The sequence below is a fragment of the Leptodactylus fuscus genome, chromosome 4 (genome assembly GCF_031893055.1).
Source record: "Leptodactylus fuscus isolate aLepFus1 chromosome 4, aLepFus1.hap2, whole genome shotgun sequence".
In the NCBI taxonomy this organism is placed as follows: Eukaryota; Metazoa; Chordata; class Amphibia; order Anura; family Leptodactylidae; genus Leptodactylus; species Leptodactylus fuscus.
The window spans coordinates 195,043,020-195,067,687 of NC_134268.1; the positions used below are offsets into that span (position 1 = coordinate 195,043,020).

General features: G+C 43.0%; 1 protein-coding gene across 1 annotated transcript in view; it reads right to left on the reverse strand.

The window, feature by feature from the left end:
* Positions 1 to 24,668, reverse strand: part of ADARB2 (adenosine deaminase RNA specific B2 (inactive)) — a 549,803-nt gene that overhangs the window by 62,613 nt on the left and 462,522 nt on the right. The window contains exons 7-8 of the mRNA XM_075271617.1: positions 4,818 to 4,986; positions 3,023 to 3,174 (exon numbers count right to left, since the gene is read on the reverse strand). Of these exons, the coding sequence (XP_075127718.1) occupies positions 3,023 to 3,174; positions 4,818 to 4,986 (321 nt within the window). The remainder of the gene's footprint in view (positions 1 to 3,022; positions 3,175 to 4,817; positions 4,987 to 24,668) is intronic.

Here is a 24,668-nt window from a genome sequence, read left to right on the forward strand (position 1 = left end):
GAATCCTGTGAAAGTACCATACGTGTCTAAGCAGTCAATTCCCCTTTAATAAGAAGGAGGAGACAGATGGAATAGAATAGGACTACAGCATCAGACTACACAGAGTTTATTAGTAGTCTGTAACCATGGAGACACACAGTTCTGCATCAGTGCTGTAGACACAAAATCAAAGGAGATTTCTTAATTCTAATTGTTTCCAAAGTTGCTTGATCTTCATTATTTCACATTAAGGATTTCTCATAGTAACAAAACTGAATCCATAAAGAGTATCTTTCACTCTGGAGGACTTTGTATGTTCATGCAGTACAGACATCCCATTGATATCAATGGGAGCTATGCAATGTTTCATTTCCCCTGTGGTGGTGCCGCATAGGACGTCTGCCAGGTGCTCGCACAGATTACAGATGATTATGATCAGTTTATTGGTGAGGATTGATCTTCTAACGCAAAGGTATTACTCAATGTGGGTCATTGGAATTGGGAGAAATAAAAAAAAATTCTGACATTTTTGGCCAGTTTAACTCTCATCTGAAGTTATATTTCGAGAATTGGATAATGATCAAAGCTAATAAATACTATACACACAGGCTGCCCATATGTTCAGAAATTTAGAAATGTAGAATTTTCAGTAATAAAATCAGCTGGATGGTGGAAATAGCTCTGAGGAGCCGGAGGGGACTGATATTGTGCATGTAAATGGTAATCACTGAAGCGATTCTTTCTCTGCACATGTGGATACACAGCAAAGGTATAGATAAGGCAAAGGGAAAAGCAATCAAAAGGAAATCTGTTTGCCTGGAAAAGCATATGAAGAACAATTGACTGTGTAGGAAGGCAAACATTACTGTGTGTTTTGGGGTCAGGCATTACTTGAGAAACCAGCAAATATCTGAAATTTCACCATATCACATCATTGGTTTTTTTGCCTCCTTAATGTCTTTACATGTGATTGACAATTTTTTGATTTTATGACAAAAAAATTCAAAATTGTATGTGGAGCTACTCATGTGGAGGAAAGCAAGTGAGGGGGTAATGGTCGGTCACAGTAGATGTAGTCACCTCAACAGACCCTCCAGCGCTCCTCAGAGCTGGTGCAGTGAAGATGCGATTTGGAAGATGGTGGAAGTAGTAAGCCTCCCTGAGTCTGATGGTGGTTGGAGAACCCTTGATGGTGAATAGCCTTACTGAGTCTGATGGTGGTTGGAGTACCCTTGATGGTGAATGGCCTTACTAAGTCTGATGGTGGTTGGAGTGCCCTTGATGATGAATAGCCTCCCTGAGTCTGATGGTGGTTGGAGTACCCTTGCTGGTGAATGGCCTTACTAAGTCTGATGGTGGTTGGAGTACCCTTGCTGGTGAATGGCCTTACTAAGTCTGATGGTGGTTGGAGTAGCCTTGCTGGTGAATGGCCTTACTGAGTCTGATGGTGGTTGGAGTACCCTTGAAGGTGAATGGCCTTACTAAGTCTGATGGTGGTTGGAGTACTCTTGCTGGTGAATGGCCTTACTGAGTCTGATGGTGGTTGGAGTACCATTGATGGTGAATGGCCTTACTGAGTCTGATGGTGGTTGGAGAACCCTTGATGGTGAAGGTCTTACTGAGTCTGATGGTGGTTGGAGTACTCTTGCTGGTGAATGGCGTTACTGAGTCTGATGGTGGTTGGAGTACCCTTGATGGTGAATGGCCTTACTGAGTCTGATGGTGGTTGGAGAACCCTTGATGGTGAAGGTCTTACTGAGTCTGATGGTGGTTGGAGTACTCTTGATAGTGAATGGCCTTACTGAGTCTGATGGTGGTTGGAGAACCCTTGATGGTGAAGGTCTTACTGAGTCTGATGGTGGTTGGAGTACTCTTGATAGTGAATGGCCTTACTGAGTCTGATGGTGGTTGGAGAACCCTTGATGGTGAAAGTCTTACTGAGTTGGATGGTGGTTGGAATACTCTTGATGGTGAATGGCCTTACTGAGTCTGATGGTGGTTGGAGTACCCTTGATGGTGAAAGTCTTACTGAGTTGGATGGTGGTTGGAATACTCTTGATGGTGAATGGCCTACTGAGTCTGATGGTGGTTGGAGTGCCCTTGATGGTGAATGCAGGATAGAGGTCTCAGCAGACAGTGTTAAACAGAACTGACGGTCTACTTAAAGTCAGGAAAGTAACACAAGCAACAATGGTGAAGGTACCCTTCTTAAGAACACCGTGTGACTGGAGCTGAGCTACGACCTGGGGTCAGCATAACCCTTGCTGGAACAGTCTTTTCTATAAAAAAGTGTGCTTCAAGTTTCTCACAAAAAACACAAAAATACTTGCAATGCTCAGGCTGCAGGGTGCAAGTTACAAAAAGATGTCCAAACTGGCTTGGGGTACATAAACTATATCACAGCTATGGGATCCATCCAAAATTACCTGCACAGTTGATGCAAAGCACATAAGGTTCCATAAAAAGTGGGGGCCACACGGTGGCTCAGTGGTTAGCACTGCAGCCTTGCAGCACTGGAGTCCTTGGTTCAAATCCCACCAAGGGCAAAAAACCATCTGCAAGGAGTTTGTATGTTCTCCCCGTGTTTGCGTGGATTTCCATCCCATACTCCAAAAAAGACATACTGATAGGGAAAAAAATGTACATTGTGAGCCCTACGTGGGCTCACAATCTACATTTAAAAAAAAAAAAGTGAGCAGGGATGTGGCTCATCTTCTAAATGCAACGTTACACTAGGACTCACTTGTACCACAAGATGGGCCGGTCTGACCAGGTTAGCATATGCTATAACCTTCTCCCTAGCTGAGTAGGAAGAGAACTGCCTGTCTCTTACCCCTAACTAGAGTATCCTATGTTGAGGGCTGTACTGTCAACTCAATCTCAGGCTAAGTAGTGTATTCTATTGCAGCTAATACAGGTCTTGTTTAGGTACTAAATCTGCATCAAATAACAGCTGATAAGTGCAAATAAATCCATTCCTCTCCCAATGTTCCCACTTATCCCACTGGGATGTTATATATGTATTTAAGAAGCCAAATCTTACAGTCAGACGTGATCTCGTAGGGAGAGTTGAGCCGAGCATCTCCGCACGGTGATGTACTAACATACAGATGAAATAAGATGCTGTCCTTTAGCCGGAAACCTCCTTCTTTTAACCGAATGAAAACAGATTTCTCCCAGTCATTTCTGTGCTTGCTGAAAAGAGATAGAATAATTTTATTACAGTGAAAAGAGCATGGCTGCCAATATTACTGTATATAATGCTTAGGGTAGCAACATAGGAAGGAGATAGCACGAGAAAGGTATAAATCTTAATGGTAGTATTATATACTAAAGTAGCCTAAGCCTTCGTTCACATCAGTGTTTGGATTCCATCCGGGGGAGTCCGCATGGGGACCCCCCGAATGGAGTACCAAAGGCAAGTGCAAAGCGCTGTGTTGTAAAAGTGCATGGACCCCGTAGACTATAATGGGGTCCATGTGCTTACCTCCTGATCTCCGCAGGGATCGTGCGGACAGGAAAGTAGTTCCCAATCTACTTTCCTGTCTGCATGATTTGTGCGGGCAGCACGCAGCCAGCACAAAGACCCCATTATAGTCTATGGGGTCCGTGTGCTTTTGCAGCACAGTGCTTGCAATTGCCCTTGTATTCTGTTCGGAGGGTCTCCATGCGGACTCTCCCCGGACGGAATACAAAAGCAGATGTGAACAGGGCATTAGCTGTCACTGGTACTACTATTCCAGTAGTAGGTGCACAGCTGCAGCGCCATACATTATATAATGGTGGTGTTGGGGTACGGTGGCTATGCACCTATAGTTTGAATAGGAACATTGTTGTGTCTAGCCTCATCTACAGCAGTAAGGGTGCATTCAGACTACGTAACGCCGGGCGTGTATGAGAGCCGTACACGCCGGCATTACGGCAGACTGCCGAACACTTCCCATTCACTTCAATGGGAGCGCTCGTAACAGCGGCGTTTACGAGCGCTCCCATTGAAGTGAATGGGAAGTGTTCGGCAGTCTGCCGTAATGCCGGCGTGTACGGCTCTCATACACGCCCGGCGTTACGTAGTCTGAATGCACCCTAACAGACAGCTGATCGGTGTGGGGTCTGGATGTCAGACATCCATCAATCAGTATAAAAATATCTGAAGAAAACCTTTTACGCTGAGGCCCCATGTTGCGGAAACGCAGCTGCAGACTTTGCTGCGTTTTTTTTATTGCAACAAAAAAAGCTGCTTTTCCGCAATGTGGGGCCTCAGCCTTAGTCTCTGAACAAGTAACTCTTCAGGAGTCTATTGTTTCCGTGAAGCTTTATTATAATTTGCAATGATGTTCACTCAACTGAAAAATAAACCTAATAAAACAGAAGAAACCACAAACCGCTTCCTATCAGTGCCATGAGAATTATCGGGATTTTCTAAGTTTGTAATAGCTTTGCTTCATCTGAAACACAAGGACATTTTGAGTACAGAGCAAAAGTAAATAGCCTGAATGGCGTCACCACGGGAGGCGGCAAATCTCGCTTTCTATCAAGCATTTTGCTCCAGTCGGTTCAGTTCTAAGTTTTTCATGAATTATGTAAACAAATATCTGAAAGTATCCCTTGACTTACGCAAATCTAATTCTTCATGAAAGGAAATCCGCTTTCATAGACCAGACACTGAAAGATGAAAGTTGTATGAAATTGCCTGGCTTATTTCCTTCAAATATTGGTCACTCAGAATGGTAGAATAAATAGACGTCTTCATGAAAGGCGCGCGGATCAGACATCTAGAGGACAGATTTGCCCCACAGCGGATCATATAACATGTCGTGTCGTCAGCACATTTCATTTACCTTAAATGTAGCTCCAGCTGAGTATAAAGAAAGTGGATGAAAGCTCTTCGTACGACGACCTCCGCATGGCAGTCATTGACCACCAGTCCTTGGTCATTAAGGTATTCACCGTTGATACATTTGGTGCCAGATGACATGGCGATAACCTGCGCTTGCCTCAAGTCTAAACCTGAAAGACCAAATGATAGAGAAAATAGTCTTCAAAAACACATTTTTATAATCAAAATCTTTTTTTCTTTTTCAAAAATCCATTTATATTTATATCTCTATGATATATAGGATTATATGATAGAGGAGAGAAGCTGAGCTCTGTGATATATTGGGTTATATGATAGAGGAGAGAAGCTGAGCTCTGTGATATATAGGGTTATATGATAGAGGAGAGAAGCTGAGCTCTGTGATATATAGGGTTATATGATAGAGGAGAGAAGCTGAGTTCTGTGATATATAGGGTTATGTGATGGAGGAGAGAAGCTGAGCTCTGTGATATATAGGGTTATATGATAGAGGAGAGAAGCTTCTCTCTATCATATCCAGCTCTTGGGTACCACATAAATCATGTGAGGTTTGCTTTAGATATGCCAAAAAACGTTGTAGTTTTTGCTATTCAGAGTTATTGAATGTATTATATCAAGTATACCGGACACAGACAAGTCAAGCATTGCACCTACAATACTGCCTGTTTTGCACAACTGGCCATGGTCAGAAGATGCCTATATAACTGAGAACCATGAAAAGGAAAAGCAGCATAAAATATTTTTTTTCATAGAAATTATGGATTTATGCAAATATATTACACAGGGAGTGCATTTCTGTCAGAGCATTGTTTCCCTTCAGACTAAAGGTTTCAAGTTTACCACAAAAAGAGAATATCAAAGGCATTGTACAGGGAAAGAAAAAGAGGGTCTGCTTTTTTTTTTTTTTTTTTTTTTACAGAAACAGCACCCATTTTATAATGGACTGAATCCGGTATAGCGGTTTATCTCCAGGCACTTGGATGAACTGATATACGAGGCCTAGCAGGATCAAGTATGGCCCTGTGATGACCTAGCCAGTAGCCTTAGGCTATATTCACACCATTGTGTCTTTTTCTCGCCTATGTTTAACAAATGCAAAAAAACGGATTAAAAAACCAGGGTCGGACTGGGGTGTCTAGGGCTCACCAGTGGAATTATTTTTAGGGGCCCACCGCCCGGACCCCTGTAGATGAGCTATACCGAGACAGGGCGGCTAAAGATAATAACATATCGGGAGCCGGCTACTCGCCTGCCACTCGCCTGCCATACGATGTGTACCACTGCATCTAAACTGCACCACTGCATCTAAACCTACTGCTACATCCTGTATGGCAAGAGAGCAGCGCAGCTCCTAGAAATGTCACCAATACCTATAGCCACGCTGTCCTGGAAAAGGTGATCTACAGAGGTCCTGGCTGTCAGACTCGCACAGATGTAATATTAATGGGCTATCCTAAGGACAGGCCATAAATATTAGAAACATTGATAAATTTTTTAAAGATGTTGTCCAAGAATTGGAGCAACCCATGTGCCGGGCGGGAGGTGTAAAATAAAAAAGCATACTCACCTGTCCTTGGCACCCCATTGTCCTCCGCCAGTGTCCATTCATTCTTGTGCTGGCACCTATTTGCTGGGAGTCCTGCCCCTCATGTGACTGCTAAGACGAATTGGGTACTGGATTTCCAGAAATGAAGTGTCGCCATGAGACTGGACAGGGGCGGAGGACACAGGGTGCTAGGGACAGGTGAGTATGTTGTTTTTTTTTTTTTTTTAAGTTTTACACCTCCGTGGAAGCCACAGGAGTCACTGCAATTTATGGACAATCTCTTTAAACGGGTTGTCTGGGCCTAATTTGTTTCTGACTACTTCACTGATCCCCCACATACAGTGGCCTCTTCATTGGTCCCCATACTGTATGGGAACAGTGATGGGGCCATTAAATTATGTGGGGGAAGATATGGGGGCCAACATCCTGTGCGAGGACAATAAACTGTGTGGGACATATTAAAGGGGTTGTCCAGGTTTAATGATTTTTATGGCCTATGCTCAAGATAGACCATAAATACCTCATTGGTGGGGGGCTGACACATGGGTCCCATAAGCTGTAAGGAGCCATTTCTGGCATACATTCTGTAGACAACAGAGGGCTAGAAGCAGAAAGCTTCGTCCACATTGAAAGCTATAGAGAAAAAAGCTGCCCATTCATTTCTATGGGGAGCGCACGTATGCCGGCTCCCATAGAAAGCAATGGGATCTGTTTTAACGCCGCTGATTGGGAACGTTTGCACGTTCAGAATCAGCGAGCGTATACTCCATGTGAAGGGGCCCGTAAGTGGGTTTAAAACAAGGCAGTGGAGGTCCAGTAGGGCCCCATAATGAGGCCTAATAATCAAGGCTCGGGGCCCACCGGAGGATTCCCCGGTCCCCCAGTGGGCCAGTCTGACCCCGTGCAGAATGGAGTGCCGGGCACAGATGTGAATGAGCCCTGAATGGATCCGTTTTTTATTTTTATCATTGACTCCTATGTTAATGGATGGTGATACATTTACATCTATTTCTGTCCATTTTTCTAATCCATTTTTTGCATCTGTTAAACAAATGTGGTGAACGTGATCTGAATAGAGGCTTGTAATATTTCTCTCTGTTTACTGATGTTCACTACCCGATAGTTTACACGTTATCATAGCAACATAGCCTAGTGCAAAGTATCCAGCTAAGACTGAGGCCAGCCCGCTGCCATGCTAAGGTGTAACTACTAAGGACACCGCTCTACCTGATAGTTTACACGTTATCATAGCAACATGGCCTAGCACGAAATATGCAGCCTTGGTGTATAGGGATTCGCCATGTCGGCTCAGATGCTTGTGCTGTGCAGAGTATCCTGGCGGAGAGCCTTCCCATCCATATGATGCAGCCCACCTATAACCCCGCCCCCATATGACCAAAGCCCTGCCCCTGACGGCCAAGAACAAGTGCTTGAAGCCTGTTCCTGGTGCAAAAAAGGTTGGGGACCCCTGCTGTACACCATCACTTACTCTACTGTATTGTTCAAGGGCACCCCTTCATGGCAACTGGTGGAATAATGACACATTGCAAAAATAGTTCAGGAGAGGTTTGAGGAACATGACACAGAGTTCAAGATGTTAACCAAAATTTGTTGGTTTTTAATGTAATTAATTGCATTAGTGATCAGACTTTGCAATTGCATTGCAAAAAATCGTCATTTCTTTTGAAGGCAGGTTGCCTGTCTGTAATGTATTACAGGGGGTTAATAAATGCAAAAAAAAAATAATAATAAAAAAAAAAAAAAAAAAAAAAATAAAATATATATATATATATATATATATATATATATATATATATATATACATATATACACATGCACACGGTGCATAGACATATAATTATAAGTATAAATAAATGTATAGTGTAGAATTTCCTCCATTTCCACCCTCTTACAGCCCTGAAGCAGGCAATGGCCATGATTTATCGGAACTCTCTGTGCCAACTAAAGTGGAAAAGAACTGAGACTGATTTCTAGGTTTTATTTAGTACTTGCGGTGATCGGTACATTTATAAGGACTCTGTAACCATCAGCAATAGCTTTAGCAGCCCATAAACAACCCAGTCGTTTTCCCCCTCAGTGGGAGATGTTTATTACCTCATATAGAACGTGCGCTCCAAGGATGTAGTTATTGATTGAACAAGAAAACTTTGTCAGAGGCCTTTTATCTAACAAGTAGCGGATGTAAGCGCCGGCTTTACAGGCATTGCATTGTTATGGAAATGCTGGGCTTTAGCTTCCAGTAATGATGTCTGCTTACCAGCTCCGTCCTGCAGGGCATGGATCCAGCAATTCTGTGTTGTCAGCTCATTGCTGAAGGAGCCATAAGTTCATGATTGTTCTCGCCGTAGACTATATTTTTTTTTTGCAACATCCCATCATGATTGTTCATTATGTGTTTCTTATTACAGCGCAAGAGCAGAAAACGTATCAGGGAATTCGGATAAGCCCTGTAAGGAACTTTGTTTGTTATTTAAAAAGCGGATTTTCTACCTAAAAATCTTTAAGACTACGGAACCTCGTCGTGAGTTGCAGCAAGAAAGCACTGTAGGAAAAATGGCGGCAGCAACACATTGCAGTTTTTCCCGCAGCGCTTTTCAGAGGAAGTCCATAGAAGTTTCCTCTGTGGACTTTCTGCTTCCTTTATACCTATAGGGAAACCGCTGGCGTTACCATAAGTATAATTGAAATGCTGTGATTTCCAAAACTGCAACAGTCTTGGAAATCGCAGAACATATTTTTACACAGTGTTGGATCAGATTTGCTAGAATCCCATCTGCTATGCTGTGACTGTAAAACACTGCGGTTTTTTTTGCGGTGTTTCCGTTGCGACCAAACCGTGTCGTTTGTCTAAAGGGGTTTTCCTACTTGGATAATCTCTTCTTGCTAGAAAGGTCTCCTGACAATGAGCTCCTTACAAAGTACTGCTCCAGGCTAGGACCCCCAATGACCGGTTGTAATCTATGCAGAAGTGTTTCATTTCTCTACAGCACCTCTACAGGGCAGATTAAGTATTACACAACGTCCACTGATATGAATGGACTGTCTATGCAATGCTGGGCAGCACAGGTCCTCCAGAAACGCAGGCACTCTTTGTAACCTCTCTCCATTTTCGTTAAAAGACAAGGATCCAGAACAGAGGACCTACATCTAGTAACTAAGAATTCTTGAATAAGATATCTGAATATGTTTTTTTTTTGTCTAATTTGAACGACCCCTTCAAGGCACAATGCACATAAGGAGTGCCATGTGTTTGTGTTATATCACAAGTCCCCGCAGCACTGTACTATAATGTGTGCCGCAGTATGGCGACTCCATAAGACACTTTGTTGGAGATATTCTTTCAATAACTTCACTATATCCAAGTGAGCACTGCACGTTATTTTTTGGATCACGTTTTAAAATAAAAAAAAATAGACACAAATATTCTGTATATATTGTGATATTACAGTACTGAAAAAAGGTTTCACTACTCCTGCTGCTGGTATCCTGAGTACAGTGGGGTTGGTCATGTGATCCAGAATCGTTGCGTCACTATAGGAGGCAGAAGGAGAAAAATTCCAGCCCCTCGTCCACTTTATTCTAAGGCTATATTTGTATGTGCCGTTGAAACGTAATTGAACAGCACAGATGGTACATGGATGACATGGCTCATGACCTCATACACTAGACCGTGAATATACACAGATATAGAAAAGAATCAGTCAGTGTTTTAAACGTAAAAAACATGGCTAGCACATTGACTGTGCAGATAGTTGCTTGAGGCCAAATAACGTAAGAATCAGCACAACAGGGGATCGCGGTGTATATTAGTAGGTTTGCTGACATAATGCAGTGAGTACACTGTCTAGAGGTATTACTCCCTTCATAAACCCTTTAACCTTTAGAGCCCATTCACACAACGGAATCTGGTGCTGATTCTGCCTCCCATAATATTCAGCAGGAGGCAGAGATAGAAGTAGGATGCAGAAATAAGTATCATGCTCCATCTTGAAGAAGATCACACTGCTGAATTCTCAACAGAGTCCACGGCTCGAGACTTCCCTCTTATATGACCCATTCATCTGGGCCTAACCAATGGTGGAATGTGGAAGCTCTGTTTCAGCATTCAACCATGGGGACCCAGAGGAATCGGAGCTGGATGTCTGCCACAATTTCCTCTTCTGAACATACTCTTCTCTAGGTTCACACTTGCCCGATGTTCTCCGTCATTTGCATCTGCCGCGGGACATGAACGACAGAGAGCCCGCCCACTAAAACAGCGGTTACTCGCGGACAGCCCAGGACCCCATAGATTATAATAGGTCTTAGGGTGGAATCTGCAACAATTGTCTGTGTAATCGAATTGTCCACTGTTCAATTATTTCTTGAGGATAGAATTATCCGAAAAAATTACTTACATAAAAAAAAAATTGATAACAATAATAATAATAATAATATTTATTTATTTTTAAATCGATCAGTGCCACACATACTGTAATGTAATAAAGGGGGCTCCGAGGGTTCTTCTTTACGTCACCCCCCATGCTATACCATCGCACGCCATCACTCTTTGATACATATTTATATCATAAAGAGGTTATTTACTATCTTTCCATTTTACGCTGATAAAAAGTGACAGTGGAAATAAAGTAAAAATAGAAAAGATGGTTCCAGTACATGGTAAATATATCAGCCAAAAGGAAAGCAGCAATTTCACAGAACTGTGGATAACATTGGAGCCTCGGGTCAAGATTTATTTATGTTCTAAATTCAGTCTGACTCTGAGCAATTGCCGATGTGCTCAAAATATGGAACAATGAATGGCGCATTATATGGCGTCTTACATCTGCTAACATATTGTTGATTTTACAGTTCTGTGTCTGATAAGCAATACCTTATTTATCATGTCGTCTGACACATGATTTGTCATAAGGATATATGGCGGTTTATTTTTTGTCTAGAGACCGGAGTCTTATTGAAGAAAATCTCGGTGAGTTTAAGCAGATTACTGAGAAGTGTATACTGTGTGTAGATATACAGCTGTAATACTGATGTGTGCACCCTTACCTTTCCATCAATTTCATTACAGACTTGGATATATATACATTCTCACGCAGGCACATATAGCATAATCTATGTTGACGGAGTAATGAAACTTTGTTTTCAAAGCTGTCATCTTATGACACATATCTCAGGATGTCTGGAGCCAGGAGGAAATGTGAGGATGGAGACATCTGTGCACTGAGTGTTATCTGTATCTTAGTATATAATATGTATTACTTTATAGCTTTTTCTATCATTCATTACTTTATTTAGCCAAAGGTGACCATACACCTACAATAGCAGTCTGCAGATGGGAACCTCTTCCTTCTAGAAGAGTAACACTGGCTTGGCTATTCCCCTTCTGAACCTCTCCACAGGGGCGTAACTTGAGGGGGTGCAGTCGTAACGGGGCCAGGAGCCTTAGGGGGCCCATAAGCACTGGCATCAGTATTGAGATTGCAGCTTCCATCTGGTCCATAAACCAAGGAGGCCCACAGATTACACAAACCACACTAAGGATGATTAAACTCCTTATCACCCATAACCATCACTATCAAGAATTCACTGTAGGGATGAGGTAGGGGGCCCCGGACAAAAGATTGCACCGGAGCCCACAAGACTTTAGTTACGCCACTGCTCCCCCATATACCATGCCATGCTGGAGAATAAATCCCACTCCATGAATGAGACCTTGGTGGCACTTAGCAGTACTGTCAGTGACTGACTGCTTAACCCCAATGGTGAGAGGGAGCGCAATTGGAGGTCCTTCCTCCCAACCGCGATCAGGCTACATAATCTACATCAGGCCAAGTGAAGATCACTCTGCACAGAGAACTAAATGATCCTGAAATCTTCTTTTTCTTTAGATGCTATGACACCTAGTATTTTTCCCCTGCTATTCTGAGCTTATGTGCGTCTCCTTCTGTAATATATTACTGTTATTATCCTATATATATCCTATAAATTTCCCCATGTTGGGACTATTAAAGGATTATCTTATCTTCTATCTTATACATGAAGGGAAGTAACCCACAATCCGGTCACCTCTGGTAGTGAGTAGATATGTTTTCTAATTCTGGATAACCCATTTCAATTCAGAAAACGAAATTGAATTATATTTAGGGTACACACATACTGTTGGCTGAATGCTCGTTTGGCTGACAGTTTTTCCTCCTGACCTGCCCATACACATACATGCTCAGCTTTGCCAAGTATGCAAGTGCTATCTGTGGGTAGAAGGGGGTAAACCACTGTGGTGAGACAGTGGGGCTTAACAAAGGACTGAAAAATAGACCCAAGTGGAAAGTGACTGGTGCAAAACACATCTTCAAATGGTGGTCTTCGACTGAACTATACTTTATTATTGTAAAGGTATTTTCCAGCCCACAATGGATTGTTCGTATTGATGATCGATCCGCAGGATAGGTCATGTGATCTATGGGGGTCTGACAACTGGACTCTGCACAGATCAGATAATCTGGAAGCCTCCAGGCACCAGAAGTTATAGCAGTGGACAGGAAGTGCAACTCCAGTAATAGAAGCAGAACCGCAGCCCAATGGCAGCATGGTGGCTCAGTGGTTAGCGCTGCAGTCTTGCAGCACTGGAGTCCCGGGTTCGAATCCTGACCTGGACAACATCTGCAAGGAGTTTGTATGTTCTCCCCGTGTTTGCGTGGGTTTCCTCCGGGTACTCCGGCTTTCTCCCACACACCAAAGACATACTGATAGGGAATTTAGATTGTGAGCCCTATCTGGGACAGTGACTGTCAATGTCTGTAAAGTGCTGCGGAATATGATGGCGCTATATAAGTAAGCATAATAAATAAATAAACATAGCAGTGGCTCTGGGGAATTGTAGCATTGCTCCTATTACTTGCCTGCACATGATCCTCACCACTGCCTATGGCACCTAGACATTGCTGACAGAGCTGATCAGTGCAGGGTCTGGCTGTCAGATCCTCATGGATCAAATACTGATGACATATCCTATCACCAGTATGAAAAGTCCAGCCTAATATACAGGCACTGAGACACTTAGGAGTCCTTGCAATATACTGCTGAGTTTAGGAGTCCGGTGTATGCAATAGGAAAAAATAATTCCCACCCATCATGATTAATGGAAGACCCGGCTCTGACTTCATACAGTATATGGGGGAGATTAGTATATAAGTATTCATAAAGCGGGGCAAAGAAGAGCGGGAAATGATGAAGCAATATTACCAGAATTTTGGGATAATTATAGAGGATTGCTGGTAAGTACAAACATAAAAACGACATATTTGACATCAGCGTCATAGTATAGTATAGTTTGTACTATAAAAGATGACAAGTCCCCTTTAAACCCTGCCTAGAGAGTCCCATGTTGGAGACCAATGCTCTAACAGGATGGAAAAATACCTGCAAACTTATATAAGTGCAATGCATCGCCGACAGTACCTGGGACATCGAGAGAAGAATTTTTTGCTTTTAAACGCAGCCATTGAAGTGTCTGTGTGGAGCCTTTTAGTGACTACCCTGTTGTGTAATATCTAAAGAATACACTTTAATTCAGAACACGACTTTTAGGCACGGTGAGTACAAATGCTTATTCCTTAACAGAGTCCGTAAATGCGGGGTTTGAGCTATACCGGCTCTTGGTCAGACGATGCCTTTATACTGACATAGATAAATGCTGGAGGCATTTCATGTGTCATCTTAACCTTGCTTGTAATGGTCTATCATCAACAGTGAATTTGAGATTCAATGCGGCAGAGGACAGGTAGGAACTTAGATAAATTGTAAGAGAAAGAAAGCTGAGTACACAATGACCGCATCTAGTTTATTGTGGCGGAGCTGAGAGCAAGTGGTGACCTAAAAACAGCAGTGCCACAATTTGCTGACCTTAAAGAACCACATAAAAATGACATTCTTATGACTAACGTCACAGCTTTAAGAAACATCCATATATTACCATATGTATTATTTTTGCATTTAGATATATTGTCCTACTGCTGGTATTATATGATCATTGGGCTCGGGGTTATGTCTTTTTGTGGCGGCCACCAGAGATGGATTAGAGATTGTTATAGGTGAGATGTAATATGCAGACTGACTCTCTATAAGCAGGAAATAGCTCTCTAGTGCCACCTAGTGGTAAAGGCTACCCTTACGTGGGTAAAACCCCCCGAAACAGCTGTCAGCAGATGGGTCTCTTTCTTTTGAAGAAGGCTTCGATTTGGCAATTAGTCTTAGTCATGTTACAAAACCATTTAAAAAGTTCATTGTTGACCTAGAGTTTTTTTTATTAAATTGTATACATGTTACAGCTACCCCTGGGTATCCTGGAAACCCCTATACTGACAAATCAGAAAAGGAGTAGTATAGCATTATATATGGAGGACTAGTGATGGTACCGTCTGTCGTACTGTAAGAAGATGGTGGGGATTAGCAGGTCCTTGGGAGAACGTACGTAGAGGGGCTTGCGGTGGCCTCATCACTCTACCTAATGGGGAAATGCTGAGCAGTGATAGCAACTAGTCACAAAGAAAGCTATGAGTCCGGACAAATGACTGAAACATGCTGGAGCCAGATTTTTGAGTAATGGGCACCTTCTCTCCTCCATGTACGTCCATGAGGCCAGAACCTCTGCATACTGTACTTACGAGTGTTAATTCCGCAACTTTTTGACTTCTTCTTAAAAAAAAACCCAAACAGTTAGTAAGATGTCAGTGTCAGATATGTCAAAATGAAAGTGTCAGAAGATTTGGATGTTTTCTCACCTATGACCAGATGATGCACATTTCCCAGCCGCCGTGTCTGTGTGAAATGTACGGCTTGTGTGAAGTATCCGGAGCAGGAGAAGGAGAAGATTCTCACCCAATCTGACACCTGTTCTCAGGCCGAGCCCAAGGAGGTGAAGACACAGTGTGAACATGGAAATTACAGAACTGTTAACTTTCAGCTTGCCCTTCACTACATTAGATTTAATGTTTGGCAAATATAAGTTTTAGTGAGAAATGTTTTAGGCTGAGGCCCCACGTTGCAAAAACTCAGCTTTTGATGTTGCAGATTTTTCTGCATTTTTTTGAACCAAAGTCAGGAGTGTATTGAACAGAAGGGAGAAGTATAAGGACTTCCTATATATTTCCCATTCCTTTTGTAGCCTTTTTTTGGCTGTGGCTCAAAAACCCACACCAAAACCTGCAACGTTTTGCAGCTTGGGAACTAAGCCTAAATACATTTTCCTAGATTTTAATACTATTGATCTATCTCCCACCATTCATCTATTCAAAGTGTCTCTGCTTCGCAGGCCATTGATGTCACATTTATTGGTCTCATGACTTATTTTCAGCTGGGTTTACATCTGTGTTTGGTAATCCATTTGGGGAGTCTGCATGGGAACCCCCCCGAACGGACTACCGAACGCATTGCCAAGCGGTGTGCACTGAAAGCACATGGATCCCCGTAGACTATAATGACACTCGGAACATGCGGATAGAAAAGTACTTCACAATCTACTTTCCTGTCCACATGACTTGTACGGAGATCTTGTTGAAAGCACACGGGGTCCATGTGCTTTCACTACACACTGCTTGTCGATGCATTTGGTAGTCCATTTGGGGGGATCCCCAATGCGGATTTCCCGAACGGATTACCAAATGCAGATGTGAACCAACTCTTAGTCCTATCCAAGTGACTACAATACCAAAGCACAACTAGTATCAACATATAGAGCTTGGATTGGTTATCAGTGGAGAGGCCACAGCACACATCTGAACCCTGCAGCCTCTTCCAACAGTTGATCGATGGTGGTACAAGGTGTTGAAACCCAATAATTGGATATTGATGACCTATTGTATGGATAGATCATGTCTCAATGTAGTAAATAGTCCCGGCTCCCAGAAAAGAGAACTGACCGCCTCCCATTGATTTCAACGGAAGCCGTCTATTTGGTCAGGCTTTTGAGGCGGATATGGCCTCAAAATCCTGACCAAAAAACCTTGTGTGAACTTAAAGGGCACAAACTACGAACGGTCTCCATTACAGATTTTGCATTGGGGCTCAGATGCTTCAACTTACACTTCTATTAAAACGAATGGTTATTTCCTTCACTCTTCCTTTTAGCCAACAGTTGCTTGAGCTTCTTGGCCATCATTCTTTTTCCAAACGTACTAGCAGTGGCTTAACTAGGAATGGCGGGGCCTCATGGCGAACTTTTGACATGCCCCCCCCGACCGACGCTGAAGACCTTGTCCAACTGACACCTAATGCCGCCCCCCAAATGTGCGCATTTCTGCGCACTCTATAATATCCTATATTGGCCCCTGCACACAGTATTATGTCCCCATAGTGGCCCCAGTACAGATTATTATGTCCCATTGTGGTCACACATGAACAATTCTGGGGTCTTTTCAGACCCAGAGTATAATAATCGGAGACCCAGAGGGATACAAACAACAAACTACTGTTACTTACCTATCTCTCTACTCCCCTGCATTCTCCCTCGCTGTCTGCCATCTTTCGGGACATCATATGACTGGGGCCCTGCGTCACAGGTCATAAGATGTCACACAAGTAAGCCTGACTGGAGCCTGGAGAGGTAATTAACCCATTTTTTTATGTTATCTTATCTCTCCCTGGCCTCCGATCGTTATACTCGGGGGGCCCGAAAAGACCCCCAAGTATAATAGTGCTTGTGGGGCCCGCGATGTCACTTACCGACTGGTAAGTATATAGGGCCCATTACCGGCTGGAGTAACTCCAGCCAGTAACGGCCTATTAAAACCCCCCCCAAAAAAACGCAGCGGTAGCGGCTGTCGCCAGGCCCCTAATGTCCCGGGCCCTGTGGCAGCTGCCTCTGCTGCTACGGCGGTAGTTACGCCACTGCGTACTAGCTATATAAAGACCCGGCTACAAAGTGAGATTTAGAAAATGTCAGCCTTTTTGGCATTCATCAGTGGCGGGAATTGCAAGATTTCTATTTTTTAAATCTGGATAGTCACAAAAACTTACAAAATACAATGTATTTCTAATAAAACATGGTTTAAATATTAAGTCATTTTCAGATGATACATCCCCTTAAAGATGGATGGGAGTGGATGGGAGTCTGGCTAATCCCATCTGCACCCTGCACAAAAAAAATTGCAGCAGAAGAGCCGTGATTGTAACTTTTTTAAAAAATTTTTTGTACATAATGGGAGTTGCCATCTTAACCGAGCTTCTCCTCTGCTTTGTTAACAGTATTTAATTATATACATTACAATTCTCGCATGGCGATACGCAACTACTTGAGGTCTATAGGCGAGTTTTCTATTTATTGTTTGTGCAGTAAGTAGGAGTAGCTAAGGGCTCGTTCACATCTGTGCCCAGGGGTGATCCTGCCCCTTTCGCCGCCCGAGGCGAACTACAGAAAGCTGCCCCCCCCACCAGGGGAGGGGGTGGAGCGGGGGCGTGGCTTAGTGGAGGGGCGTGGCGAATCGAAGGGGGCGTGGCTTAGTGCCGTTCGCCGGCAGAGAGCAGGCCCGGAGACTGCCTGCGCTCTGCCTGAGCGTGAGGGGAGGCTGCTGAAGCAGCGCTGCTCCAGTGGCCTCCCCAAACTACCGCTCGGTGCTAAGCCAGTCCAGGACAGCTTGTCCTGGACTGGCTTAGGTTAGCAAAAATGCCGCCCTCCCTGAGGCCCTGGCATAGCGCCGCCTGAAGCGCTCGCTTCAGGTCGGCTCATGGGAGGTGTGGCACTGTCTGCGCCCCGGTCTCCGTTCATACAGGTTACTGTTTCCTGCACAAAACAGGGCAGGAGACGGAAAACTGCCGGCATCTTTCAAACCCATTCATTTGAACGGGTTTGAAAAGTGTCCAGTCATGAGTTTCATGCTCCCTGCGGCGAAACCGTTTTTTTTTTAACCGGACACAGAGTCGGACATGCAGTACTCTGTGTCCAGTTTAAAAAAACTGGTTTCGCCGTGGAGAGCTCAAAATCGGCGCTCATGGCCGGACTCGGCATGACAGGTTTCAGTCTTCTGCGGAAACCTAATACAGAATGCCTAACACTGGTGTGAGCCCAGCGTAAGCCGCAACATCATGTATTGTACAGTACATGGAATGATGGACACTGGGTGTTATCTTCTATTGTACTGCTCTTTATCTTATCTGTGATGTAAAAGACTGCTGAAAAGAAAACCCTTACAGAATTGGCAAGTGTCATTCTATTATTAGGCTTAGTAGCAGGAGTCAAAAATGATATATACATATATATAGTTTTTAAATGAAAAAATGAAAAACTAAAACTAAAATCATCAAAAATTCTTGAATCCCTGAATTTTTTTTTTTTATGAGTCACAAAAAGAACCCAACCAAACACACCGCATAACAACATGACAACAGACCTATAATCATGGTATTAGATCGACAGGGACACCCCTACAGTTAAACATCAGATCCAGAGCTATATTTTTGTCCCTCGGCGTACAACCTTGATTGAATTCCTTGAGAATTCCATCATCCGCGCGTGTCGCGGCCCCCTCCCATTGTCATCTTACATACACTGTACTAAACTACTAGCCATGTGCTTTTTATTCCAGGGTGATTGTCAGCTCCACAAAGGAACCGCCGAAATAATCTAATGCAAAGCAAAGAAAAATATCTGCTCGGATGTCTCCCCCCCACCCCGCCACGATTACAGCGGACGTTTCAATGCCACACTTTGTAAAGGAGGCAAGGTGATAAAGACTAGATGGACGCATTTAAACTGTCAAGATCGATCAGCGGCAGATAGGAAAATAGTGTTTAAATGTCTGCCGCGTCTTGTTCACAATGATAATGTGACGCTTCTGCCAGAGAGGGATTTTGGCAATGCAATGTGTATAGTAAGTGGCCTACTGGCATCCTCTATTGTTTCTTGTAATTCTGCAGCCCAGTAAATGCATTCTTAATAAGAGGCTAATTGTGATGAGCTGTAATGCACTGAAAGCCTATTAATATTTCTAACAAAGGAGAGACAATTAGTGGTAAATAAGTAAAAGGAAAGTAATAAGTAGTTTCAGGCACTTGAATCAATTGGGATGGATTTAGGATGGAAGTACGGGCGGTGGAATAATACAGATGTTTTTCTCTGCAGAATAGATGATACGGATGAAGTCTTTCCTAAGGAGGAGGGTAATGGTTATGTAAGGACCAGATCTATGTCACCTGGCACACACTGGTCTATTTGTAGGCAATGGACTGCAGACATTATAATTACAAACTCTCTCTTGGGTTCTATATTTGTAGACGAATCGCCACCACTTAACATGATGTCATTTTTAAAGGGAACCTGTCACATGGAAAATGCAGTACAATCTGTAGGCAGCATGTTATAGAGCAGGAGGAGCTGAACAGATTGGTGTATAGCTTTGTAGGAAAAGATTCAGCATAACCTGTTATTTATCCATAGAGATCTCTGTTCATTCGATGTTGAGAAGTCCAGAACTGACAGCCTCCCCTCTACAACTGTGCATACAGAGATAGCTGTCAATCACTGATAGGACCACCTTCATGACATAAAGGGAACATGGTATATATTCTGAGCTTCACTTTTGTAGTACATAGCTCCAACTTCTCTGCATAGACCAAAAAAAACAATAAAATCAAAATCTGTCTACCTATTTAGCCAATAGAGGGAATTTCCTCTATGTTGTTTCAGGTGAAGGAACACAGGGGTGCCGACACAGATATAGAGAATATCCTAGGAGACAGTACTATGACACCTATACTATGCACAACATGGGGCCTGAATTATTAATTAATTAATTAATTAATTTATATAACACAATTAATTCCATGGTTCTTTACATTCAGAAACCTCCAGTTCCTGTATAATGGCTGGGCACTGTCACTGCAGCTCAGTTCCCCCTGCCTCTATACAAGACACGGAGCCAACTCCTTTTGGCCCTGTGTTAAGTATACAGTAGAACCAGAGGACACGCCATAAGATCCAATATTTTTGACACCTCCTTTAGTAACTCCAAGATAGGACACAGCAGGGAGGCTTCAACTCAAACCAGATATCTTATCGCCAGTCACCACCTCCAACAAGTCCAGCTCATTTAATTGCTGCTGCTCCGCTTCTGGAATTTTGGAATTTTTAATCTAGCCTCCACCATTCCTGAGCAATCAATGCTGTTAATTTTGGTGCCTGATATGCTATTTAGTCTCTGTCAGGAGGGCAGTGTCAGGCAGGATCAGACAAGGGGTGTGATTCTAAGCTCTGACAATGGCTGCCTCTGATTGGAGCTCGGAATCGCAGCCCCTGCCTGACACCGCCATTCTGACATTACAGAGCTTAAATAGCAAAAGGGCCAACAAGTGCTAAGCATCTCTGGGAACTCCTTCAAGACTGTTGGAAGACCATTTTCGGTGACTACCTCTTGAAGCTCACCAAGAGTGTGCAAAGCAGGAATCAAAGCAAAAGGTGGCTACTTTGAAGAACCGAGAATATAAAACAGATTTTCAGCTGTTTAACACTTTTTTGTTAAGTCTATAATTCCACATGTGTTACTTCTGAGTTTTGATGCCTTCAGTGTGAATCTACAATTGTGATAGTCATGAAAATACAGAAAACTCTTTGAATGAGAAGGTGAGTCCAAACTTCTGGTCTGTACTGTATATTTATAAATTAATTAGCATATGTAAGAGTCAGTCTCCCAACCTCAAAACCTTATACACCTGAGTTGACACAATATGGAGATCATAGGGTTTTCTCCCTGATTCCTTAGCTATTTTATCATCCACACAAAGTGATGTCATGATCTGCCATGTCATATGTACCAAAACAACTCCCTTCACATGTACCCATGGCAGCTCATTAAAATGATCCGTACAGGCAGGAGGAATCCCTAAGATCTCTGCATTTTGGGACCCCCTAGTAAGTAGCAAGTCTTGGCTGTCATGCACCAACACTACTTTAGATCAGATGCCTTTCTTTATGATATTTTTTCTCTATTTCATATAATACAGCACCTTCATATTCTGCCTGACTTTACCAACATTTACAGCCAAAGTAAAAAAAAAAAAAAAAAAGTTAAGGATTGGTAAAGTAGAGGTGCCAGCAGTGAGACCCCAATAGTTATACTTATGGTATATGCCCAATCTCTCTAACAAGCCATAAAGGTTATTTGTGAAAACATTTCTAAAATGAGTATATTTTCAAGAAAAATAGAGCATATTTGCCAGCATCCAAAGGTTGACCTCCAAGAGAATGGTGTGTGGCATGGTGATGGAGTAAGGTCATGTTCCCAATAAGCATACCAGGCATCTTTTTGTGACATGGACACAAAATGCACTGGCTATGCTCAGAACATGACAGACACATAAAGGGCCTGCGTCATATAGAACCGGACAGCTAGCCCAATGGATGCAGGGCTAGAGAGACAGATTTGCATTTCCTTTCGGGATTCAGGGAAGGCACCTCCTTTTCTCGAAACCCATAGACATTCTGGGGAGTTGGAAACTATTACTTTCGCCATGGTAAGATTCCCCTCCCCATCAGTATGTCTTTGGAGCATGGGAGTACCTACAGGAAACCCATGCACAGACGAGAAGAACATACAAACTCCTTGCAGATGTTGTCCTTGGTTGGATTTGAACCCAGAAGTCCAGCGGTAACCACTGAGCCACTATGCCATGGTACCATGGTAAGGTTTGAACCTACGTCGAAGTAGCAGGTGCTTACCAGTGATGTATCATATAACCCATAACTTCACAACTCCATGTGTAGATTGCAACATCTATGCGATCCAATATAGCCTACAAAATTCCTTTTGACCTCTAGAGGTCACAGGACTTTAATCTCAAGAAGGTGGCACCATAAGGCAAATGACAAAAATTTGACATCTGTTTTATAGCCCTGGCAACTTGCATGAGCCTAAGGCCGGGTTCACAAAGGGTTTTTTGGTCCGGAACCTGAAATGGAGGCTATCTCAGGTTCCGGACCAAAATACGGGTAGCTGCAACTGGATGCCGGTGCAGTGCACCGTCATCCAGTCAAACACTCCGCTCTGGATTAGGCCCAAATGTAAGGGCCTAGTCAGGAGGGAGCGTCTTCAGGCGTGTCTTCCAGCTCCCGGAAAAAAGAACTGACCGGCTCGCATTGATTTCAATGGGAGCCGTCTTTTTGGTCAGGATTTTGAGGTGGATACGGCCTCAAAATCCTGACTAAAATACTCTGTGGGAACTCAGCCTAAGGCTGTATTCACACAGAGTAACGCCAGGCGTCATTTGTGTGTAATTTGTGTGTCTTTTACGGCCGTCATAAAACGTTTACATAGAGTTCTATAGGAAAAGATGTCCGTAATTTACGGCCGTCATTTACGGCCGTCATTGTAATGACGGCCGTAAATTACGGGACGTCTTTTCCTATAGAACTCTATGTAAACGTTTTATGACGGCCGTAAAAGACACACAAATTACACACAAATGACGGATGGCGTTACTCTGTGTGAATGGAGCCTAAGGGTCCATTCACACTTAGTTTTTTGGCAAGGATTTTGGCGCTGAATCTGTGGAAAAAAATGCCTCCCCATAGAGTTCTATGGGCTCCGGTAGCTTTTTTCCCCCACTAGCGCATTTTTTCCACTATAAAGCTTCCTTCAGGCGGATTCCGCCTGCAAAAACCAACGCAGTCAATAGGAGGAAAATCCACATGGAATTGGCATAAATCGTGTGGAAAAACCGCTAGCGGTTTTTTCAAGGTCCATACACTGTGCTGGAGGAAAAAAAAATTTCCTACTTCCTGAAGCAAATTTCTTCCTTGCCGAAATCCTTGCCAAAAAACTTAGTGTGAACAGACCTTTACAGATCTGGGTATTGTTTTTTCTAGGGGCACTGCAGGAAATGTGAATGTAATATATTGCAAATAAAAATCACTAAATTACAATATGGATTTACCATTTCCACTTCATTTCAGAAAGTCCCTATAACAGATATAAAGCCATCATGTCTAGACGCAATGACAGCACATCATAACACCAGATTTCGCCAAACTGACTTCTTATTCTGACTTCTTCAGAGACAGAACAGGTTTGGTTTGCAGCCCCTCCAGCAGCTCTGAAGATACTGCAGACTCAAAAAGATTGTATTAAAACCTTCCCCATGCCGAGATAATGCGCAATTTACAATGCCGTATCCTACAAGCTTTCTAGCGGCAGCGAACATGTTGTGACCGCTGTTGAAAGTTCACATTTAAGTGCTAGGCCTCCTGTTACAGGTGCTCCTAGTGAGCAATTTCCTTTGCCCTCACAAGCCTAAGTGCGCTGACTAGTGTAATTTACTAGTGAATCGCGGGTCTATTTTTAAAACAGACATGTGCCAAGTAATTCGCTTTTATTGCTGCCACTTACTAGACCATGTAAGGTTTTGGTTATAGCAGAATGAAGGAGAAGGAGAAAACTTTTATATCTAAAAAAAAAACTTTGAAATTTTGAAAATTTGTCTATTTAAATTGTTTTTTTTTTCTCCAGATATCGGATCCCCGGTACAATGCTGATGCTCTTTCCACCACTGTAAAACCGCAGTGTGTTGCCGTAGAACTTTTTTTGCTCTGGTACGCTACGTGGGGCCTCCTGTACGATTAAGTGAATCTGAGGCCTCGTTCACATCTGCGTTGGTAATCCATTTGGGGGAGTCCGCATGGAGACCCCCCCGAATGGACTACTGAACGCATTGGCAAGTGGTGTGCAGTGAAAGTACATGGACCCCATAGACTATAATGGAGTCCGTGTGTTTTCCGCACAGTCTCCGTTTATGTCAAGCGGACAGGAAAGTAGTTCACGATCTACTTTCCGGTATTATCTCCTCCAAAGAGCAAAGGTCACACCAAATATTGATGGGATTTACATTTCTCTTTTCCTTATTCAATTAATTTTGTTAATTGACAAAAATAAACTATTAGCACTTTTTTCTCACATGCCTAAAACCTTTGCACATTACCGTATGTCTGATGCTCTTATAACTTGTTATTTATTACTTAAAGCCCCTCTGCAGCCCACCCTAAAGGGTGTTTACTAGATTCTGTACAAATATATTAAGGGAACTTGCAGCATTGAATATTATGTCTGATCTATAGGCAGTATTGTATAGACCAGAAGGATCTGAGCACACAGATATAGTTTTATGGGAAAAATTCAGTTTAGAATGCAACTTATTGAGTGAAGGCCCTGCTCTCTCCATGCTTAGAGTCCAATAGACAGTCTGGAGCTCAAGAGAGACTCAGCTATAAATTAAAAAAAAAGAATC